We start from the raw sequence: 19,525 nt of genomic DNA on the forward strand, positions 1-19,525 counted from the left end.
ACATGAAAGGTATTATGTTAAATAACTACTAAAAATCATACAGGTTGAAGGCTTTGTATTTTTGTGTACTGGTCAAAAATATACATTTTGTAATAGACTTGAAGATATAGCAGTTTCATTCCAAAATTGTAATATTTTCCTTAAATTCAAGTCTATTCTAAAGTTGTGAAATTTCGTCACAGTAGTAATATATACAGAGCAAACATGAATCCCAGATTATCATCCCAGATTAAAAGCTTAGGAGCTGCTTTTCTCTTGTCCCTTCAAGCTGTCCAGCTGCACCAAAGGTCAGGTCACGATAACATCTTTTCATGGAGGTCTCAAAATATGGGAACCAAATGATCTTGTCAGCTGATGTACTAGAAAACATTGTCTGAATGCCTGTTTATGTGTGTCAAATTCCTTCTTATGTGTATTGTTTGTCCAGCTAAAAATGTCTGAAATCTTTTAAATATGTCATGATTAGTTGTAACTTTAAAGTTAGATTATTTTTAATGTCTAACCTTAAACGTCAACCTTTCTTTTATTCAGTTTGACTGATTACATGTTTGAAATGACAGCGTCATGACTATAGTGATGGACTGCTGACATTTTGGTCTCTTTGAGCCTCATAGACATTTTGTAGAAAAACTGGTAAGAAAATATTTTTTATTGGCTGTTAAACTTAACTTTGCCCTGCGATGGACTGGCGACCTGTCCAGGGTGTATCCTGCCTCTCGCCCATAGACTGCTGGAGATAGGCACCAGCTCCCCCACGACCCACTATGGAATAAGTGGTAGAAAATGACTGACTGACTGACTGTTAAACTTAACAAAACTCTGGTTTCTGATTTGTTCATCAGTTAGCCATGACAACTCCTCCCACCAGGAGTACACACTACCAGCCATGAGGTGACTTCTGACTCAGACTGAACCTTTCAATCCATCGGAAAGTCAGAAAAAGGACCATTATTATAATTTTTGTATCATTCACTTTGTTTGTCTTTTTTGGGTAAAGTTGTGCAAGACTCCAGGTTCGCCTCAAAACTCTTTGGACATGTGCCACCTAATCCGAAACACAGTCTTAGAAAAAGCTCTGACAAGACCAAGGCGTTGAGGAAGGAGAGACCAAATCCAAGAGATAATTTTAAAGATTATTGCTGTAATTCTAATAACATAACTGTTTCTACAAAAAGTGAAGGAAAATCTGCCTGTCGCAGTTATTAGTAAGATAACCTATAACTTGCACTGGTGCACCAATGTTTTTCAGTTCAGAACCCAAACTTGCATGTAAGCAGACCCTCAACAACCTGCCATTTGTCCAATAAATAGACAAGCTAGTAAAAAGTTAAACAAGTAAACCAGACACCTCTAAAGAGCTTATACATCTGGTTAAACGTTAACAGGCTTAAGATTAGCTGCAGGAATCCATCCTTCAGAAGGACTTAATAGTTATAAATCACGTTTATTGGCTAAATCTACATAATAGCTGATGCTTGAAATAAAAGAATAAACCCAAACAAGTAAAATTTTGTTGTTGTGACTTCCTTTAAACATGATTCATAGCCAGAAAACAGCTTCTGGCAACTTTCCTGAGGAATCTTAGCCCATTCTTCATCATTAAAGGGACCCAGTTCATTAATATATTTTTGGGTTTGCATCCTGCAACACACTCTTCAAATCTGGCAGCTATGGAGGTTGTGCTATTATCTTCTTGGACGTCTTCTAAAACCAGGCCTTGGTGGACTTTAAAATATGCTTTGGACCATTGTCCTGATTAAAGGTCCAATGATGTTTTAGGTTCCGTACAGACATCGTGACATTTTTCTCTCAGGGTTTCCTTTTACTTGGTTGATTCATACCGTGCACACAATGCAGGAAAGCAGACCCATTGCATCACTGAGACACCACCATGCTTCACAGTGGGAATAGTTTTGTCTTCACTGTATTCTTCATTTTCACTCTTGAAAAGTTCCAGTTTTGATTCATCGCTCCTAAGAAGAGAATCCCAAAATCTGTTTGATTTATTCATATAGCTGTAAGCACGTTGGAGCATGAACTCTATTGTGCTTTTATGCTAGTAGTTCTCTACATCTTGGACTTCAGGCATGAAGTCCCACAGCTTTTAGTACAGACCTTACTGTGGAAACTGAAACCTCAGTGGCTAATGCCACCGAGTCATTCTGCAGGTCCAAGTTAGCTTCAATAACCCATGTTCCGCTAACTTAAATAGTAGCTTCGCTAAACCGATTGATAAATTTGCAGAAGCTAATACTAACTACTAACAGCTAAGACAACTTTGCTTTTACCTTCCATAACTTAACACTTTGTAACTGCAATTTAAAACTGCATTCAGCTAGTTTCTGTTGCATTACACAATGACGTGTTGTCGCGTGTACACATAGTAAGCCAATAGCCTCCCTAACGGACTCTTCAAGATATGCCCACAACAGAAATGAACACACTTGTAAATTTTTTGGGCACTTAAAGTTGTCGAAACCTAATTTAGCGGAAGCTAAACGGTCCGCTAACAGTTTCCAAAGTTAGCAAAAATGCTAATGTGCCTAATGAAAAACTTTGTTCCACTATTAGCTGTTAGCTGATTAGCAGAACCGTGCCCATCACTGAAAGTTGCAATCGACAGTCCAGGTGGTGTTCTACTCTTGGCTGACTAACGAACCTCTTGATTGCTTGCATTATGGCTCCCTGAGCCCACCCTTTATTTATAAATGTTTGCTCTTATGAAGAATATTACTCTGGAGCAGGGGCGGCTCTTGGCGGGGCCCAACAGAGGCCAGTGCCCCTGTACAATTGGTCCTGGCCACTGTCATGGCCCCTGTACTGAAGACATCAAACAAAATCACTTTCTTATGATGATATGCGAAGGCACAGAAACGTTAACTGATTGGTCCCTTGGACCAATTTAATTTTCTGCCTTTACAATTTTATTTTAACAATAAATTAAAAATTAAGGTGTTAAAATTAAGACTTTTAGCTTCAGCCGTATTGAGACAGGATCCCAGTTTTCATCTGCCAGATCAGAGGTCTGCTACTGGCAGCTCCAGAGCCAGAACTGGCTCACTTAATACATGAAACGATTAAATATTGCCCTGTTTTTGTTATAACACTGGCCACAACCTGATCCCCCCTGGAAAATCTGGTCTAGAACCGCCACTGCTTAGGAGATTGAATAATTTTGAGGTCTCAGTAAACATTAGACGTAGGCTTTTGTGTTGAATTTGGATAAAATCCTTGCAACATTATTTCATTGAACTATTAAAACTTTTTGTGTATGTTCTGTTGTAAACAACTGAAAATTTTTTAATTTTGCCAAAAAACCTAATTTGCATATGGGAGCTGTACATCTCAACACATCCCCAAAAAGTCATCTGCAAAGAAAAAAGCCCTGAAGACAAATTTTAATGGAGGGCTTTGGTACTCTAAATTCTTGAACCTAATTACTTCTAAATTAAATTAAAGTGTGTTTGTGTATTCATTTGGTTCTGGAGAGACTCGTGAGAGTAATTTTGCTTCAGCAGTGAAGTAAATCCTCACAAAAGAAGACAAAACCAGGTGTAACATTCCTTATAGGATAAAAGTAACTAATCTCCACTCTGCAGTCATTATGTATGTGTGCGATAAGTGTGTGTGTGTGTGTGTGTGTCTGGTATCGTGTATCAGCCCAGATACTGATGGGCAGATGTCTCCTGTCACCACGGTAACTGTCGTCAGGTGAAACAGTCTGTCTCCTCTTCCAGGTCTTCGTCTGTGCTCTGAGAACATGGAATTAACTGACACTCTATCCTCTGTTTACCGTTTGTTGTTTAGGGCAGGATGGGAGCTCGACACCTCTCACAGATTCAGGAAGAGTCTGAAAGCAGAGAGCACAGGTAACAGCACAGGAGATCGGATCAGACCGTCTGAGGATTAATGTCCGAGGACGGGCGTCTGGGCTAACTGCAAAACGAGTTTGGGACTGTACGGCTGGTTTGTGGTAGCTGTGGGTGACGGAGCGTAAATTAACAGTAATAGAATTGGCAAAAGGTACATTGCATATTCATGTGTAGAACTGTTGCTGCCTGCAGAGGAGACAGAAAGTCGGTTGGGTCAGATGAATTTGATAAGCGTGTGTTTGTCTGTGTTTGTGATACTCTCCAGTGGATCTTGGCCATAGGATACATTACCCTGATCCAATGGATCTGAAAACAGAAACTTGTCCGGTTTGTTTTTATGGGGACCAATCCGTGTCCCAAAGTGTCCCGTCTGAGGACACTTTGAAAAGCGTGGACATTTTGGGACCAGCCATACTAGTAGTACATCAGGCATAACATTATGACCACCCACCCAATATCGTGTCGGTTCCAGTTTTTCTGCCAAAACAGCCCTGATTTATTGAGGCAGGGACTCTACTAGACCCCTGAAGGTGTGCTGTGGTATCTACTACCATAATATTTGTAGCTGATCATTTAAGTCCTTTAAGTTGCGACATACCCCACAGACACTCAATTAAATTCAGATATGGGGAACTTAGAGGCGAATCAACCACCCAACGTGATGTTCCTGAGCCACCAGGACGCATGTTACCATGGAAAGGTGGGCATCTAAGGTCTTAAACTCCAGTCGTCGAGGGTTGGCGTCTTGCAACGTTTAGATGAGTCTCTGCTTCAATACACCTGTGTTAAATGACAAGGTCATTAGCAGGGCTTAGTATAACTTCATGGCAGGCTGAGGAGCTCCTACAGTGTCCTTTCTGATGGCCTCAAGCAGCTCTTTGGATCTCACCAAGGTCTTCACTGTCACAGTCAGAAGCACAGCAAACTAAATGTCAGAGGTTTAAACAGGGCAAACCTCCTTAAAAACAGTGAATAATGATATTTTAATCCTTTGCATCTGATGCAATACGCCCAAGTGTGATTTTAGCCATTTTAAGTGGGAATAAATATGGGGTTGTGGTATTTCCTCAATTGTATCTTACAAAAAATGTTTATGTATGTAACTTTCATTTCTCAGTATTGTTAAAATTGACAATTAGGACATTAAATATCCATATATGTTAGAAAAACACACAGGCTGCTGCAGGTTTCTTACATAGTAAATAAAACATATTAATAACTGTGTTTCTGTTATTCTGTAATGTTTTCAGTGTCTCCTTTATAACACAGTGAAAGACAAACCTAAAGTTTAGATTTGGAAAGAGGAGGATTGTGTGTGTTTGGGTTTTATTGGCAGTGTCAGTCAACACACACATGCTGTTCAACAAGACCACAACATGGTGAGGTGAAATATGAACTCATCACTCCCTCTCTCCTTGTCTGGTAGCACTGGCTTCCTGCCTGCGATCGCCCAGCAGCAGACAGATGGAACAGGTAAACCAGGTGGGGCCAAGACAGAGAGATGGGACGTACGTCTTCGGTCCAATTCAGTTCCTTTGGCTGTCTATGATCAGCAAAGGAAGCTGGAGAAGAACAGGACTCTGTTGGAAGAGGTGATGTTCAGGGAGGCTAAAGCAACATTATAAAAGCTAAACCTGTGTCAGATTTTCTTGTAACCCTATAAAAGTTTTCTATAACAATAGTTCTCCAGGCTTTCTTAAGGTCTTTAAATGTCTTCCTTTGGACTTTAGATGTTTTTTCCATTGATTTTCTGGCTCGGTACCTAATGACGGCAGCAGACAGAGAAACCTGTGCTTTGAAAAGATGTGGAAAGTGGACAGGTTGAAGGACAAAGGAATTTGTTTCAGGATGCTGTGAAGGAATATATAAAAATATTTAAAATAAGGTATTTTTTGTTTGAATGAATTTTGTTTTTACCAAATACCTGTGTATTTGTCATAGATACTGTGATGCATTTCTTCCTTTTAATTCACAATTTATTTTCTTAACTGTTCATTTGTTTAAGTAGTCCATAAGTACAGCCTTATTCAATAAATTAGAATATTATTAAAAATTCATATATTTCAGTAACTACATCACTAAGTGAAACACATTATATAGATTAATTAAAAACAGGCTGATGTTTTCTAACATTTTTTTCTGTTAATTATAATAATTTTCTGCTTACAGCCAATGAAAACACATTTAAGATTAGAATATAACATCAGACCAATAATAAAACATTTTTAAATAGAAATGTGACCTTAAGGAAAAGTATGTTTAATACCTGCTTAAAGTTTGTTATTTGAAAACGTACTTTTAATCTGACAAATTATTCTCATTGGAACACAGATTCTAATGTATTAAATATGACATATGTATATTTCTAATCTGGGCGTTGTTCCCACAACATGGTGGTACCAACCTAAGCAATCTACAGGTACAAAGAAATCAAAACAGATTGTTACATACAGTTAGTTATGTGTAACAGAGTGGAATGACAGAGGGGATACTTACCAAAATGTATTAAATAATGCATAGAAAAGCTTTTTTAGTAAAGACAACTTCAAGATGTCTCTCTGGTTTTATTTCAATACCTTCTTCAACACAAACTGTCTGGAAGGTTCTAGGAGCCTCTTCTATGTACTCTGACCTTTCAGCTATTTGACGTCTGCCCGTATCATGTGCTGAAAATCATCTCCACACCATGATGTTCCCTCCTCCTTATTTCACTAGTGTTTTTGGTGTTTAGTGCCATTACTTCTCCAAGCATAAGAGTTGAACTTTGATCTCAGATGACCAGACTGTTTTCTCTTGTCTTGTGCAGTGATGCTAATAGAGGCCATTGGGTCAGAATGTATTACTTATTATTTTAGGTTCTGCAAGTGGTTCTGGGCCCTTTGATAACTAGGAATACTTTCTCCCAAGTGGTTTATAGTGAAATTATGTTCTTTCCATAATCCACTGTAGATTAATTAGATGTATTTTTAGTTATTTAATGTAATTTTCCTTTATTTTGGCAGATAAGCAGTTAAACTTCACTTTTGATGAAATTGGGACCTAAATTGAGTGATTTGTTTACCTTCTTGCTGCTGTTTCTCAGCTGACGCATGTCGAAGCCGAGCTGCGAGAGTCTCTGCATGTGGACGAGGCGCGACGGCAGGCAGCTGAATTCCTCCGTCAGCAGGAAAACAAGCTATTGTGGCAAAACTTGTGTTTCCTGAGTCTGAGCCAGCGTGTAGCCAAGTAATTACAAACACAGCAGAGCTGAACATCCATGCCCAGCATCCAGACACACAACAGTGTTATTATTTTAAACATTTTAATAAAGCTCACCTACACGAAGTCAGTTTACAGAGGGTTTTCTGCTATTTCCTGCAGGCCATGGGTAAGCAGCTACTTCAGGAAGTTTCCCATGCACATCTACTGTCTACCCGTCCAGTCTCCCTGTCACAAAGGCAGGAGGCACGCTCAGAAGAGGAAAAGATGATGCATAACTTCAAATAGTATACACATTTCCACTTTTTTTTGTTTTTGTTTAAAGTAAATAAATATGATCCTGTCAGCTTTTTTTGTATGGTGTCATTTAGATCTCTGAGTGGATGAGAGTAACACCAAGGAGGGTTTGTGTTTGGATCTTCAGCTTCACACCAGGTTCAGAGAGCCTATCATTTAAAGGAGTTTCATAAATTTTAATGTGGAAGCACTGACTCCCCCTGCTGTTGGACTGATTTTAACATCTTAATGTTTCTAAACCAACAGAGACAATAAAATATAAAAGATAAACTTTTACATGCTTTTTATTAACTTTCTAAAACACCAAAAATTAATTAATTGGATTCAGATCTAATTAGGCACACTGGAACGACTTGCTTTATTTAGTAATTGTATATCTGAGCAAACAAACTACATATGTGGGGTACCTCAAGGCTCTATACACGTACCACTTTTTTCATGACCTTTATGCTCCCCCCACCTCTTGACTGCTGGAGACAGGAACCAGCCAACCAGGGACCCTACAAGGCGATTGATGCTCTACATGCTCCCCCTAGCTCATAGTATGGAGTATTACAAAATCTACCTTACCTCTTACTATCTTTATCAATGTGCAAACATTTCCACTGAAACATTTTATTATATAAATCAGTACCTGAATCATTATCATAATACCTGTCAAGTAACCTTAAACATGGAGGCAGAACTTGTGTTCTCTGGACTGCTTAACCTTAACGTCCCATCTGTCCTTTCAGAGCCTTACTTGCTGCGTCCTCATTCTGGTACGGCAAAACCTAAAACTATCCAGTATAATCACTCTGAGATGTTAAATACACATGGAAGTTAAATGCACATTTCATCTATTGTGCTTTAGTGTTGTTTGTGTGAACAGGTCCTTCTTGTAAATACGCTTGTGGATTTCAACGAGGCTCAACAAATTCCATAAAGATAAAATAAATTATTTCTGATTACATTGGGATTTATGTTTTTATGTTCCTACATGACCACAGTCCCTTAGTGTCTCTGAGAAAATGTGTCCACAATATCAAACAAGTGGATGGGCCAGAATTGTCTTTAGCTTAATGCAGAAAAGACAAAAATCATTGGCTTTAGTTCCAGAAATGTTAATAAGGTTAAAGGTCAGGACAAAATTAGACTTAATGAGGCTAAAATACTGTGGATAGTTCTCGACCGGAAAAGGGTGGCTTGTCCTCTTCAGGTTGGAGGGGAGTTCCTGCCTCAAGTGGAGGAGTTTAAGTATCTCGGGGTCTTGTTCACGAGTGAGGGAAGAATGGAGCGGGAGATCGACAGACGGATCGGTGCGGCTGCCACAGTAATGGGGGCGCTGTGCCGGTCCATTGTGGTGAAGAGAGAGCTGAGCCGAAAAGAGAAGCTCTTGATTTACCGGTCGGTCTACGTTCCTACCCTCACCTATGGCCATGAACTTTGGGTCATGACTGAAAGAACAAGATCCTGGATACAAGCGGCTGAAATGAGTTTCCTCCGTAGGGTGGCCGGGCACTCCCTTAGAGATAGGGTGAGGAGCTCGGCCATCCGGGAGGGGCTCGGAGTAGAGCCGCTGCTCCTCCACATCGAGAGGAGCCAGTTGAGGTGGCTCGGGCATCTATACCGGATGCCTCCTGGACGCCTTCCTCGGGAGGTGTTCCAGGCACGTCCCACCGGGAGGAGGCCCAGGGGACGGCCCAGGACACGCTGGAGGGACTATGTCTCTCGGCTGGCCTGGGAACGCCTTGGGCTCCCCCTGGAGGAGGTGTCTGGGGAGAGGGACGTCTGGGCGTGTCTACTGAGTCTGCTGCCCCCGCAACCCGGTCCCGGAGAAAGCGGAAGACGACGAGTACGAGAGAGGCAAAAATATATGAAGTATGCCAAAAACCCAGTTGTTGCTGTGGACTTTAGACCTAATAATTAAACCAGATAAAGTCCATTATTAAAACAGCCAACTGCCATCTTAGAAAATTGCCAAAAGCGAGGGATAAATGTTAAAACAGAACCCACAGAAACCGTTTTAAAAGTGCATTTTACTACTACTTGCATAAATAAACGTGCCTTGCATTGCTTTGCCTTGATAACTGGAAGCAACAAAAATTAAAAGCACATATCCTGCTGCATGTTACTGGAGAAGATGCGTTGGATATATATAACAGCTTTCAAATGAATGAGCATAATCTGACATTGATAGATCTAATGGCCAAGTTTGAAGTGTACTTTGTGCCTAGTCAGAACGTAACCTTTGAAAGGTACAAGTTTTTCAACTATGACCAAAAGCAAGGAGTACCTTTTGATCAGTACTTAATAGAGCTTCACACACTGAGCGAAACATGTGAATTCGGGGACTTTAAGAGACTCACTAGTATGAGACATTATTGTCTGTGGTACTGTGGATAATGCATTCAGAGAAAGACTGCTCAGGGAAACTGGACTTATATTAAATAGATGTGTTAGTCTGTGCAGAACAGCTGAAACTACTCAAGCACAACCAAAGGAGCTTCGAAGAGGTGAAACAGCTGTGCATGGAGTACATAAAGAGCAGAAGGAAAAGAACACCAAACAAAAAAAGAAACTAAGAAGTTCAAGGGAGTTGTTCATGTGAACTGAAAAAAAACTGAAACGAACTGGCACGTATGGAAAAATTGGATCGAAGAGCCCACAGACTGGATAATCTCCTTGGTCATAGTCCAATAGAAAACGGGTGCCCTGAGAACTTTTTTGGATCCAAGAGACTTAAATATAGCTATCGAAAGGGAACATTTAAAGCTACCAAACAGAGGAAATCATGGCACAGTTTGCTGGAGCGGTTCAGTAAATTAGATGTTTCATCAGGCTTCTGGCAAAAGAAGTTAGATGATGAAAGTTCCAGACTGTGTACGTTTAACACGCCTGAGGACAGGAACAGGTTTCTTCGCCCGCCATATGAGATCTTGTCAGCTCCTGAAGTCTACCATAAGACCATTCATCTGATATTCGAACACATACAATTATGTATGTATACACAGACACTAGTTTAAAAGCGGATTTTCAGGGAAAACGTGCATTTTTAAAAGAGATATAAAAACAGGAAGTGAAGAGCCCTGTCTAATATCCAAAGGAAAACTATTCCATAGTTTAGGAGCCACAACTGAAAAAGCCTGATCTCATCTAAGCTTTAACCTAGTTTTCGGAACAACCAAAAGCAGCTATTCAGACAATCGTGCCAGAGGAGGAACGTGAGGTTGAAGTTGGATAGATATATGGGTGCAAGGTCATTTGGGCATTTGTAGGTCAACAGGAGAATATTAAAGTCTATTCTATGACCCACAGAGAGCCAGTAAATGTAGGATAAAACCAGTGAAATGTGTTCAAACCTATGAGTTCCAGTTAAGAGCCTAGCCGCAACATTCTGGACAAGCTGGAAACGGGAAAGGGAGACCTGACTGACCCCAAACTAAAATGCCTTACAGTAATCAAGCCAGCTTGTAATAAAGGTATGAACTATTTTCTCAAGGTCAGGCCTGGTTAATGCTGACTTAATTTTAGCCATCTGCTTTAACTAGAAGAATTTAATTGAATAAAAGCAAATTTCTCAAAGATTTTTTAGAGAAAGGGAAGCTTTAAGATTGGTCTGAAATTTGAAAAGACTCAGGGGTCCAGACCAGGTTTTTTGATTAATGGATTTACTATTGCATGTTTCGAAACCAAACTGAATTCTTTCATTAAGGATTTTGTAACATCCACCAAATAATGCACTTTTGACAGAATTGTAGCTATTTAAAGCAGGCCATGTTTTATATAAATGATTTATCCATGTTGTATTGAATCAGTCCTTACCTTCGGTTTGATTTGTTGGCTTAGGTTTGTCACAATTGAGTCTAAAAAGGACTGCAGAACCTTGTTAAAACATGCAATTAATTAGTGGGAACGACATTAACTGAGTGCACAGAAAAACCTGGCAGAAGTGGCAGAAACGATTCTGTTGGATCCTAGTTGGTCCCTATTCAGGGTTCAAGGTACTGCCATTAGGCACGGGATACAACATGCAAAAATCCAAAGCGATGTGACACAAAAATACTTTTTATCCAATCTGCAATATTTCTTCAATTACAGGGAGCAAACATGGAAGAGTGGTGAACTTTCCCGGTCGTACCTGGCTTGACATAATTACTCCAAGAGCACATTAACTCATCCAGGAGGTAACAAAAGAACCCAGAACAACATCAACATAAAGTTCTACAGAGAAAATGGTCTGCGGTCTGACAAGACAAAAATGGAAATTTCTGGAAGGTATGTATCCCATCACGTAGTATAAAAATATGACAGCGTTTCAGAAAAATAACATCATACCAACACTCAAACGTGGTGGTAGTGTGATGGTCTGGGAATCCTTTACTCCTTAAGATCTAGAGCACTTGGGTTATGCAGCAAGATAATTATTTTCTCTTCTTATGACTTAAAAATCAGCATTTACAAAAACTCGTAGGGTTACCTTTAAATTTTAAATTTCTTTAAATATTTGAGACATTTAAGTGAGGTAAAAAAAAAATAATAACATACGGAATTTGTAAGTGGACACCTTTTCACAGCACAGCACTGCAGGCCCTAAGGACATTGAAATACGGAAGGGGTTATTCAAGAGGTTAATTGTGTTAATTTTTTAACAAGTCTAAGTAGTTTACTTTCAACTTTAAATATATTAAGGTTTTGTTAAATCTTATGTAACGCCAAAAATGATCCGTTTGCTCCTGAGTGTCCACAAACCAAGGATTTTTTTTCCGTAATTATCTTGAACGCAGCATTACGCAAATACGTTTAAGCGTCACAGCCCTGTCCAGCCCTTCCTCGGTGTGCGTGCTTTGCTTCCAGCCTTGAATTACAGACATCATGGTGAGTTTCGTCTTCATTCAACTCTTTTAAAGCCGTTTTATTGGGAGTTTTTTCATCAACAGACCGCTAAGCAGACTCTCAGTCGGCTTCCGTGTTGTTTTTCGTTGTTTCTGGGCTCTTGGGGCCATGTTTTTTAGCAGGATGTGCTAAACCGGCGAGAAGCAGGCACATGGGGCGGTGTGCTTGCGCTAGCGGCGAAAAGCTAACGGCTTGGTTTTATGTTTTATATTCTCTCAGCTGCTGTAAAACTGTTGGGTTTACTTCTGCGAACACATGGCTAAGTTCTGGTGTTCGTTTTAGTTTCAGTGTGGTTGTTTATGTTCTTCTCTGTTAGTCCATAGCATGCTAGCTAGCTTAGTGCTCTTTGTGGCTGTCATTCAGGAACAGATCTTTTAGGAATAGATTTTTTAGGTATAAAGCGACGGACCTTCACTAACATGAACTGTTAAAGGGCCAACGCACAGCTGAACGTGTTAAAGATTATTGGTGGTGTGACGTATCTGTTATATTTTATTGTTTATGTATTTTTTAATAAGCTAAAAAAGCTTCTAGCGGTTTCCAGGATGGACGGGGGTGGGGCCTAGCTGCTGCAGCGTTCACGTGTACTCGGAAAATACAGCTGTGGCCACGCCTCGAGACTGTTCAGACTATTTTGCTTTTTACAACATCAGCCTGTTTGTATTTTAGCAGAATGTTAGTTGAATGTCAGAACAAATGACTCCATTTGAAAGGGCATTATAAGACGTTAAAGATGACACACTGATAATGTGTTTAGGTGAGACAAAACTTTTGTTTATTGCGTTTTAAAAGCTGGGTAATTTACACCCCAATTTACATTAAAACATTTTATAAGCAGCAGTTTATATTAAACGTGTGTTCAGTGTTGATGTGTCTAGTCTAGATTTGAGCAACATAAGTCATCTAGATTTAGAACTGGAGAAAATTAAATGCAGTCCAGAGTCTTTTTTTCAAAAAAAAGTAGCCCATTAGTTTAGTGCTAAAATGGTAACTGGCTTCAGCATGCTAGCTAGTCGCGGTGTACAGCCATAGAGGTTTTGTTAATTCAAACCATCTTGTTCTCCAGGCGTCCTTATCCATGGCTCCGGTCAGCATCTTCAGACATGGAGCTGATGAAGAAAAAGCAGAAACTGCACGACTGGTGGGTTGTTGTTTTTTTTTTTATATTTATTTTTAAACATCTTTGTATTTCATTGGCATTCAAATAATTAGCTGAAATGGTTTTCTTACTGTCTTTGTATGTGCAGTCTTCTTTCGTGGGTGCCATCGCCATTGGAGACTTGGTGAAGAGCACTCTTGGGCCAAAGGGGATGGTGAGTCGCCTGAAAATCTGGAGCTCTGTCCTTGATCGTATTGGCAGATCCTATTCATAGGCATAAATCTGTGTCATGAAATAAAGGAAATTAATCTGAGTGCATTCCTGGGTGTCTTCTCTGAGTTGGCATGTTAAATCAGTGATCTTTATGCAGGATAAGATTCTGCTCGGTGGAGGAAAAGGCGGGACGGTGACGGTAACCAACGACGGAGCGACCATCCTGAAGGCCATCGGGGTCGATAACCCGGCTGCCAAAGTTCTGGTTGGTGAGTGAATATCCTGAACATCTGCAGCAGAACCAAAGTTTAGGTATTTACAGATATTGGTCATTGCAGCTGAGAAAAAAAATATTTTTATTTCCAGACTTTTGTACCTTTACTATTGTCTAAAGGTTGCCTGAATACTTTTCTTTCCGGCTACCTTTCCTTCCATCTGTTCGTGCTATTTATCCATCTGTCCACCCTTGTTCATTCATCCATTAATCTCTCCATGAAGCTGGCCATCTCTGCTGTTCATATATATTCATATATGAGGAGCTTGAGGTCCTGATCCAGATGTGTTCCATAAAAGTAGAGGACTGATGTACAGGGGTTGGAAAATGAAACACCTGTCATTTTAGTGTGGGAGGTTTCATGGCTAAATTGGACCAGCCTGGTAGCCAGTCTTCATTGATTGCACATTGCACCAGTAAGAGCAGAGTGTGAAGGTTCAATTAGCAGGGTAAGAGCACAGTTTTGCTCAAAATATTGAAATGCACACAACATTATGGGTGACATACCAGAGTTCAAAAGAGGACAAATTGTTGGTGCACGTCTTGCTGGCGCATCTGTGACCAAGACAGCAAGTCTTTGTGATGTATCAAGAGCCACGGTATCCAGGGTAATGTCAGCATACCACCAAGAAGGACGAACCACATCCAACAGGATTAACTGTGGACGCAAGAGGAAGCTGTCTGAAAGGGATGTTCGGGTGCTAACCCGGATTGTATCCAAAAAACATAAAACCACGGCTGCCCAAATCACGACAGAATTAAATGTTCACCTCAACTCTCCTGTTTCCACCAGAACTGTCCGTCAGGAGCTCCACAGGGTCAATATACACGGCCGGGCTGCTATAGCCAAACCTTTGGTCACTCATGCCAATGCCAAACGTCGGTTTCAATGGTGCAAGGAGCGCAAATCTTGGGCTGTGGACAATGTGAAACATGTATTGTTCTCTGATGAGTCCACCATTACTGTTTTCCCCACATCCGGGAGAGTTATGATGTGGAGAAGCCCCAAAGAAGCGTACCACCCAGACTGTTGCATGCCCAGAGTGAAGCATGGGGGTGGATCAGTGATGGTTTGGGCTGCCATATCATGGCATTCCCTTGACCCAATACTTGTGCTAGATGGGCGCGTCACTGCCAAGGACTACCGAACCATTCTTGAGGACCATGTGCATCCAATGGTTCAAACATTGTATCCTGAAGGTGGTGCCGTGTATCAGGATGACAATGCACCAATACACACAGCAAGACTGGTGAAAGATTGGTTTGATGAACATGAAAGTGAAGTTGAACATCTCCCATGGCCTGCACAGTCACCAGATCTAAATATTATTGAGCCACTTTGGGGTGTTTTGGAGGAGCGAGTCAGGAAACGTTTTCCTCCACCAGGATCACGTAGTGACCTGGCCACTATCCTGCAAGAAGAATGGCTTAAAATCCCTCTGACCACTGTGCAGGACTTGTATATTTCATTCCCAAGACGAATTGACGCTGTATTGGCCGCAAAAGGAGGCCCTACACCATACTAATAAATGATTGTGGTCTAAAACCAGGTGTTTCAGTTTCATTGTCCAACCCCTGTGAGTCTGATTTGTTTGCAGACATGTCAAAGGTTCAGGATGATGAAGTCGGAGATGGGACGACCTCTGTCACCGTGCTTGCCGCCGAGCTACTGAGGGTAAATACAGTAACTTCAGCCTTAGAAGCAGCTAGGTTTTCATGCAGCTGGTAATGTTCCTGCTCTTTAACCTTCCTCTTCTCGGTGCAGGAGGCAGAGCTTCTCATTGCTAAGAAAATCCACCCTCAGACAATCATCTCTGGCTGGAGGAAGGCGACCCAGGTGGCCAGGGAGGCTTTGAAAGATGCTGCTGCTGACCACAGGTGAGAAGAACATCATTGTATCTGTTCTTGTTACAAGCATATCATCACTTTATCAGCACCTGCTGTCTACATAGCATGATGCTGCCTCCACCGTGCTGTAACAACCAAAAATGCTGCTGTGTTTCTGCTGTAAGGAGGGATGGGTTACCTCTCACTAAATGTGATCCGCTCGGTGTTTTTCTGGTCTAATGAAGGTTGAAACCAGCAGAAAACACTCCTTATTTCTCTGTTGCATTTTTATCCAATACCTTCACATTGGATCCGTGTGTAATACTAAATGCGGAGGTAAAAATATATCAAAACACATGCTGAGCAGTTATGAAACAAATTTCTTTTGCCCTCACCTAATCATCCTGTTTGGTCTCCATAGCAACGACCCAGATCGTTTCCAGGAGGACCTGCTGAACATCGCCCGCACCACGCTGTCCTCCAAACTGCTGACTCACCACAAAGATCACTTCGCCAAGCTGGCTGTGGATGCCGTCATGAGGCTGAAAGGCTCTGGGAACCTGGAGGCCATTCACGTCATCAAGAAGCTGGGAGGAAGCCTCACTGATTCCTACCTGGACGAAGGTGTGGCTCTGCGACATCACGCTTGTTTCTGATTGGTTGCTGAGCTGTGACATCTTATGTTTTGGTATTGTTCAGGTTTCCTGTTGGATAAGAAGATTGGAGTGAACCAACCGAAGAGGTTGGAGAATGTCAAGATCCTGATCGCCAACACTGGCATGGACACTGACAAAATCAAGGTAGCTTTTCCCATCCATGCCCCCATTCTGTAGAAAATCCAGAATCTGGAGTATATCTCCCGAGTGGACGGGCCTAATTGTGAATGAGTGAAGGGCATTGGTGTTTTTTGGCCCTGGAACGAACTGTAGATGGAGGAATTAACGCTGGTTCATGTTCTGCTTGTGCGTCGGTCAGATCTTCGGCTCCAGAGTTCGCGTAGACTCCACAGCGAAGGTCGCTGAGATTGAGCTGGCCGAGAAACAGAAGATGAAGGAGAAAGTCGAGCGAATCCTGAAGCACGGCATCAACTGCTTCATCAACAGGTAGGAACACGCTGGGCGTATGGAGCCCCGAGTTGCTGCAATTATGCATGTTTAACATTTAAGATGGGGCGTTTTATGTTTTAACTGCACTTCATTTACAGAGCTCTAAAGTTTTCAAACCTCTTGAACGTTTTTTACAAATATAACTTAGGTATTTTCTGGTCAAATGAGACCAACATTTTTCATCGTTCCTTTTTGGCCTAGTACTGCGTATCACCCTGAACACACTTTCACCACAGTGGGACAAGGTGGTGGCAGCATAATGGTGTGGGGATGCTATTCCTCAGTAGGGTCTTCAGCTGGTCAGGGCTGATGGGAAGATGGATGGAGCTAAATCCAGGACAATCCTGGAAGGAAACCTGTTAGAGGCTGCAGAAGACCTGCATGAGGTGGAGGTTCACCTTCCAGCAGGACAACAACCCTAAACATGCAGTCTTGGATACAATGGAATGGTTTAGATCAATGCAGATTAATGTGTCAGAGTGGCCTAGTTAAAGTCAAAACTTAGCATCTGTGACAAGACTGGAAAATGGATGTTTGCAGACACAGAGCTTGGCTATTTTATGAAGAAGAAAAATCCTAGATGTGCAGAGACCTGCAGCTGTATCTGCAGTGAAACGGCTTTCACCAAGTATCACCTCAGGGGTGTGTAATACAAAAGCACACCGCACCTTTCAGATTTTGTAACATCAATGTATAATTTACCCTCCATGTCACTATAAAGCACGACTTTGGTTTGGTCTGACCATTGAAATCCTCCTAAATTTAAATAGAAGTTGATTATAAACAATGTAATTAAATACCAGGGGTGTGAATACGTTGTGCTTCATCTCCTGATCCAGTACTTGATGTTTCTGTTCTTCCTCACAGACAGCTGATCTACAACTATCCAGAGCAGCTGTTTGCTCAGGCTGGAGTCATGGCCATCGAGCACGCCGACTTCACTGGCGTTGAGCGCCTCGCCCTCGTTACTGGTGCGTTTTACCCTGTAAACACAACAGCATGGAAAGCCTTTTTCACCTAGTTTATTAATGGATTTATTTGCAGTTGTGAAGTAAGAAAACTGATAGATTATGAGGTTCACCTGTAGTTTCGATATGATCGGATCAATCTGTTTCCATAGGCGGTGAGATCACCTCCACCTTCGACCACCCGGAGATGGTGAAGCTCGGTCACTGCAAGCTGATTGAGGAGGTGATGATCGGCGAGGACACGCTCATCCATTTCTCTGGGGTTGCCATGGGTACGAGGACATAAATCCCATTTATAAGTGAAATAATCTGTCATTTTAGGGAAAAAGGTTTGAGACTCTGACTCGAGTCACAAAAATAAAAGACTCGACTTGGATTGTACCCTAAAGACTTGAGACTTGGTCTGAGAATAATACTAACGGTGATAAGAAAGCTAGTTGCTATAACAAAACGCAGTTTTATATTTTTGGGCACTCTTGTGCAGTAAAGATATTTGCCCACCCTTAAACGCAGAATGAAGCTGCCTTTCTCACAGATGTCGATCAGGGAGGCTTTAACCTTTAACCCCGCCCTCCTCACAGGTGAGGCCTGCACAGTCGTCCTGCGAGGAGCCACCCAGCAGATCCTGGACGAGGCCGAGCGCTCGCTGCACGACGCCCTGTGCGTGCTGGCCCAGACTGTGAAGGAGCCGCGGACCGTTTACGGAGGAGGTACAAGGACAAAATCCCTTCATGCCGTTTAATAGACGTCCTTTTTTTTTTTTTTTTGCATTTTTAGGGCTGAAACGCGTTGAAGAATAAAACGTTACCCTGTGAAGTTTTTTCGTTTGACGGGATTTTGTTCTAATTTAAGGGATTCAGTCAGAACCGAGTAGCTTCTGCAGGTGTAGTCACTAATCATCCCTCATAAACTCATTACCTTCCCCATCAGGCTGCTCTGAGATGCTGATGGCGAAGGTTGTGAGCGATCTGGCCCACAGGACGCCGGGAAAGGAGGCGGTTGCCATGGAGTCATTTGCCAAGGCTCTCAGTATGGTGCGTTTATTTCTCTTTAAAATAAAGAAATGATTCTTTGCCAGCAGAACGGTGTAAAGACATGAAAACTCACACGAACTGAAAGTTTTATCCAGTTCTCCCTGTTTTCTCCTTCAGTTGCCGACCATCATTGCAGACAACGCTGGCTACGACAGCGCCGACCTGGTGGCTCAGCTGAGAGCTGCACACCAAGAGAATAAGATCACATATGGACTCGGTGAGTGGATCAGCAGCACCTAAAACCTTTTGAGAGGTAATATTAAGGACTGTAGAGCAACAAACCAGGGCATGTTTTTCCTGCAGACATGTCCCAAGGCTTGATAGGAGACATGGTGGCACTCGGAATCACCGAGTCGTTCCAAGTAAAGCGTCAGATGCTTCTGAGCGCCTCCGAGGCGGCTGAGATGATCCTGAGAGTGGACAACATCATCAAAGCTGCTCCCAGGTCAGGTTTTTACTGATGGGTCACATCTGCATACTTTTATTCAGCTCTTCTAAATATGTTTTTGCTGTTCTTGCAGGAAGAGAGTCCCTGACCATCACCCCTGCTAAAGCCAGGATTCAGACGCAAACAGGAGACGGATGAGATTTATTTATCACTTCTGTGTAGTCCAGATTCAGTTTCTTTTTCCTGTTAGATGCACCCCATCGGCTGACTTCAGATCAGTTCGCAGCTCTCTGGTATTGCTTTGCTGCCGAAAATATTTAGAAAAAGGTTTGGATGTTGTTTTTGTTTACTGAAATAAATAAACGGAAGCTCGG

At 41.7% G+C, this 19,525-nt stretch overlaps 1 protein-coding gene across 1 annotated transcript; it reads left to right on the forward strand.

Annotated features, from left to right (window-relative positions):
• Window positions 1-12,139: 12,139 nt before the first annotated feature.
• cct2 (chaperonin containing TCP1, subunit 2 (beta)) lies at window positions 12,140-19,525 on the forward strand. The gene is made up of 16 exons (XM_047389206.1): window positions 12,140-12,224; window positions 13,309-13,383; window positions 13,490-13,555; window positions 13,712-13,823; window positions 15,427-15,503; window positions 15,594-15,706; window positions 16,077-16,279; window positions 16,355-16,455; window positions 16,631-16,758; window positions 17,629-17,732; window positions 17,882-18,001; window positions 18,311-18,439; window positions 18,660-18,763; window positions 18,881-18,980; window positions 19,067-19,208; window positions 19,285-19,525. Exons 1-16 carry the CDS (start codon window positions 12,222-12,224, stop codon window positions 19,313-19,315), a joined length of 1,608 nt encoding a protein of 535 aa, XP_047245162.1. The 5' UTR covers window positions 12,140-12,221; the 3' UTR covers window positions 19,316-19,525.

This window comes from Girardinichthys multiradiatus, chromosome 17 (genome assembly GCF_021462225.1).
Source record: "Girardinichthys multiradiatus isolate DD_20200921_A chromosome 17, DD_fGirMul_XY1, whole genome shotgun sequence".
NCBI classification, from domain to species: domain Eukaryota; kingdom Metazoa; phylum Chordata; class Actinopteri; order Cyprinodontiformes; family Goodeidae; genus Girardinichthys; species Girardinichthys multiradiatus.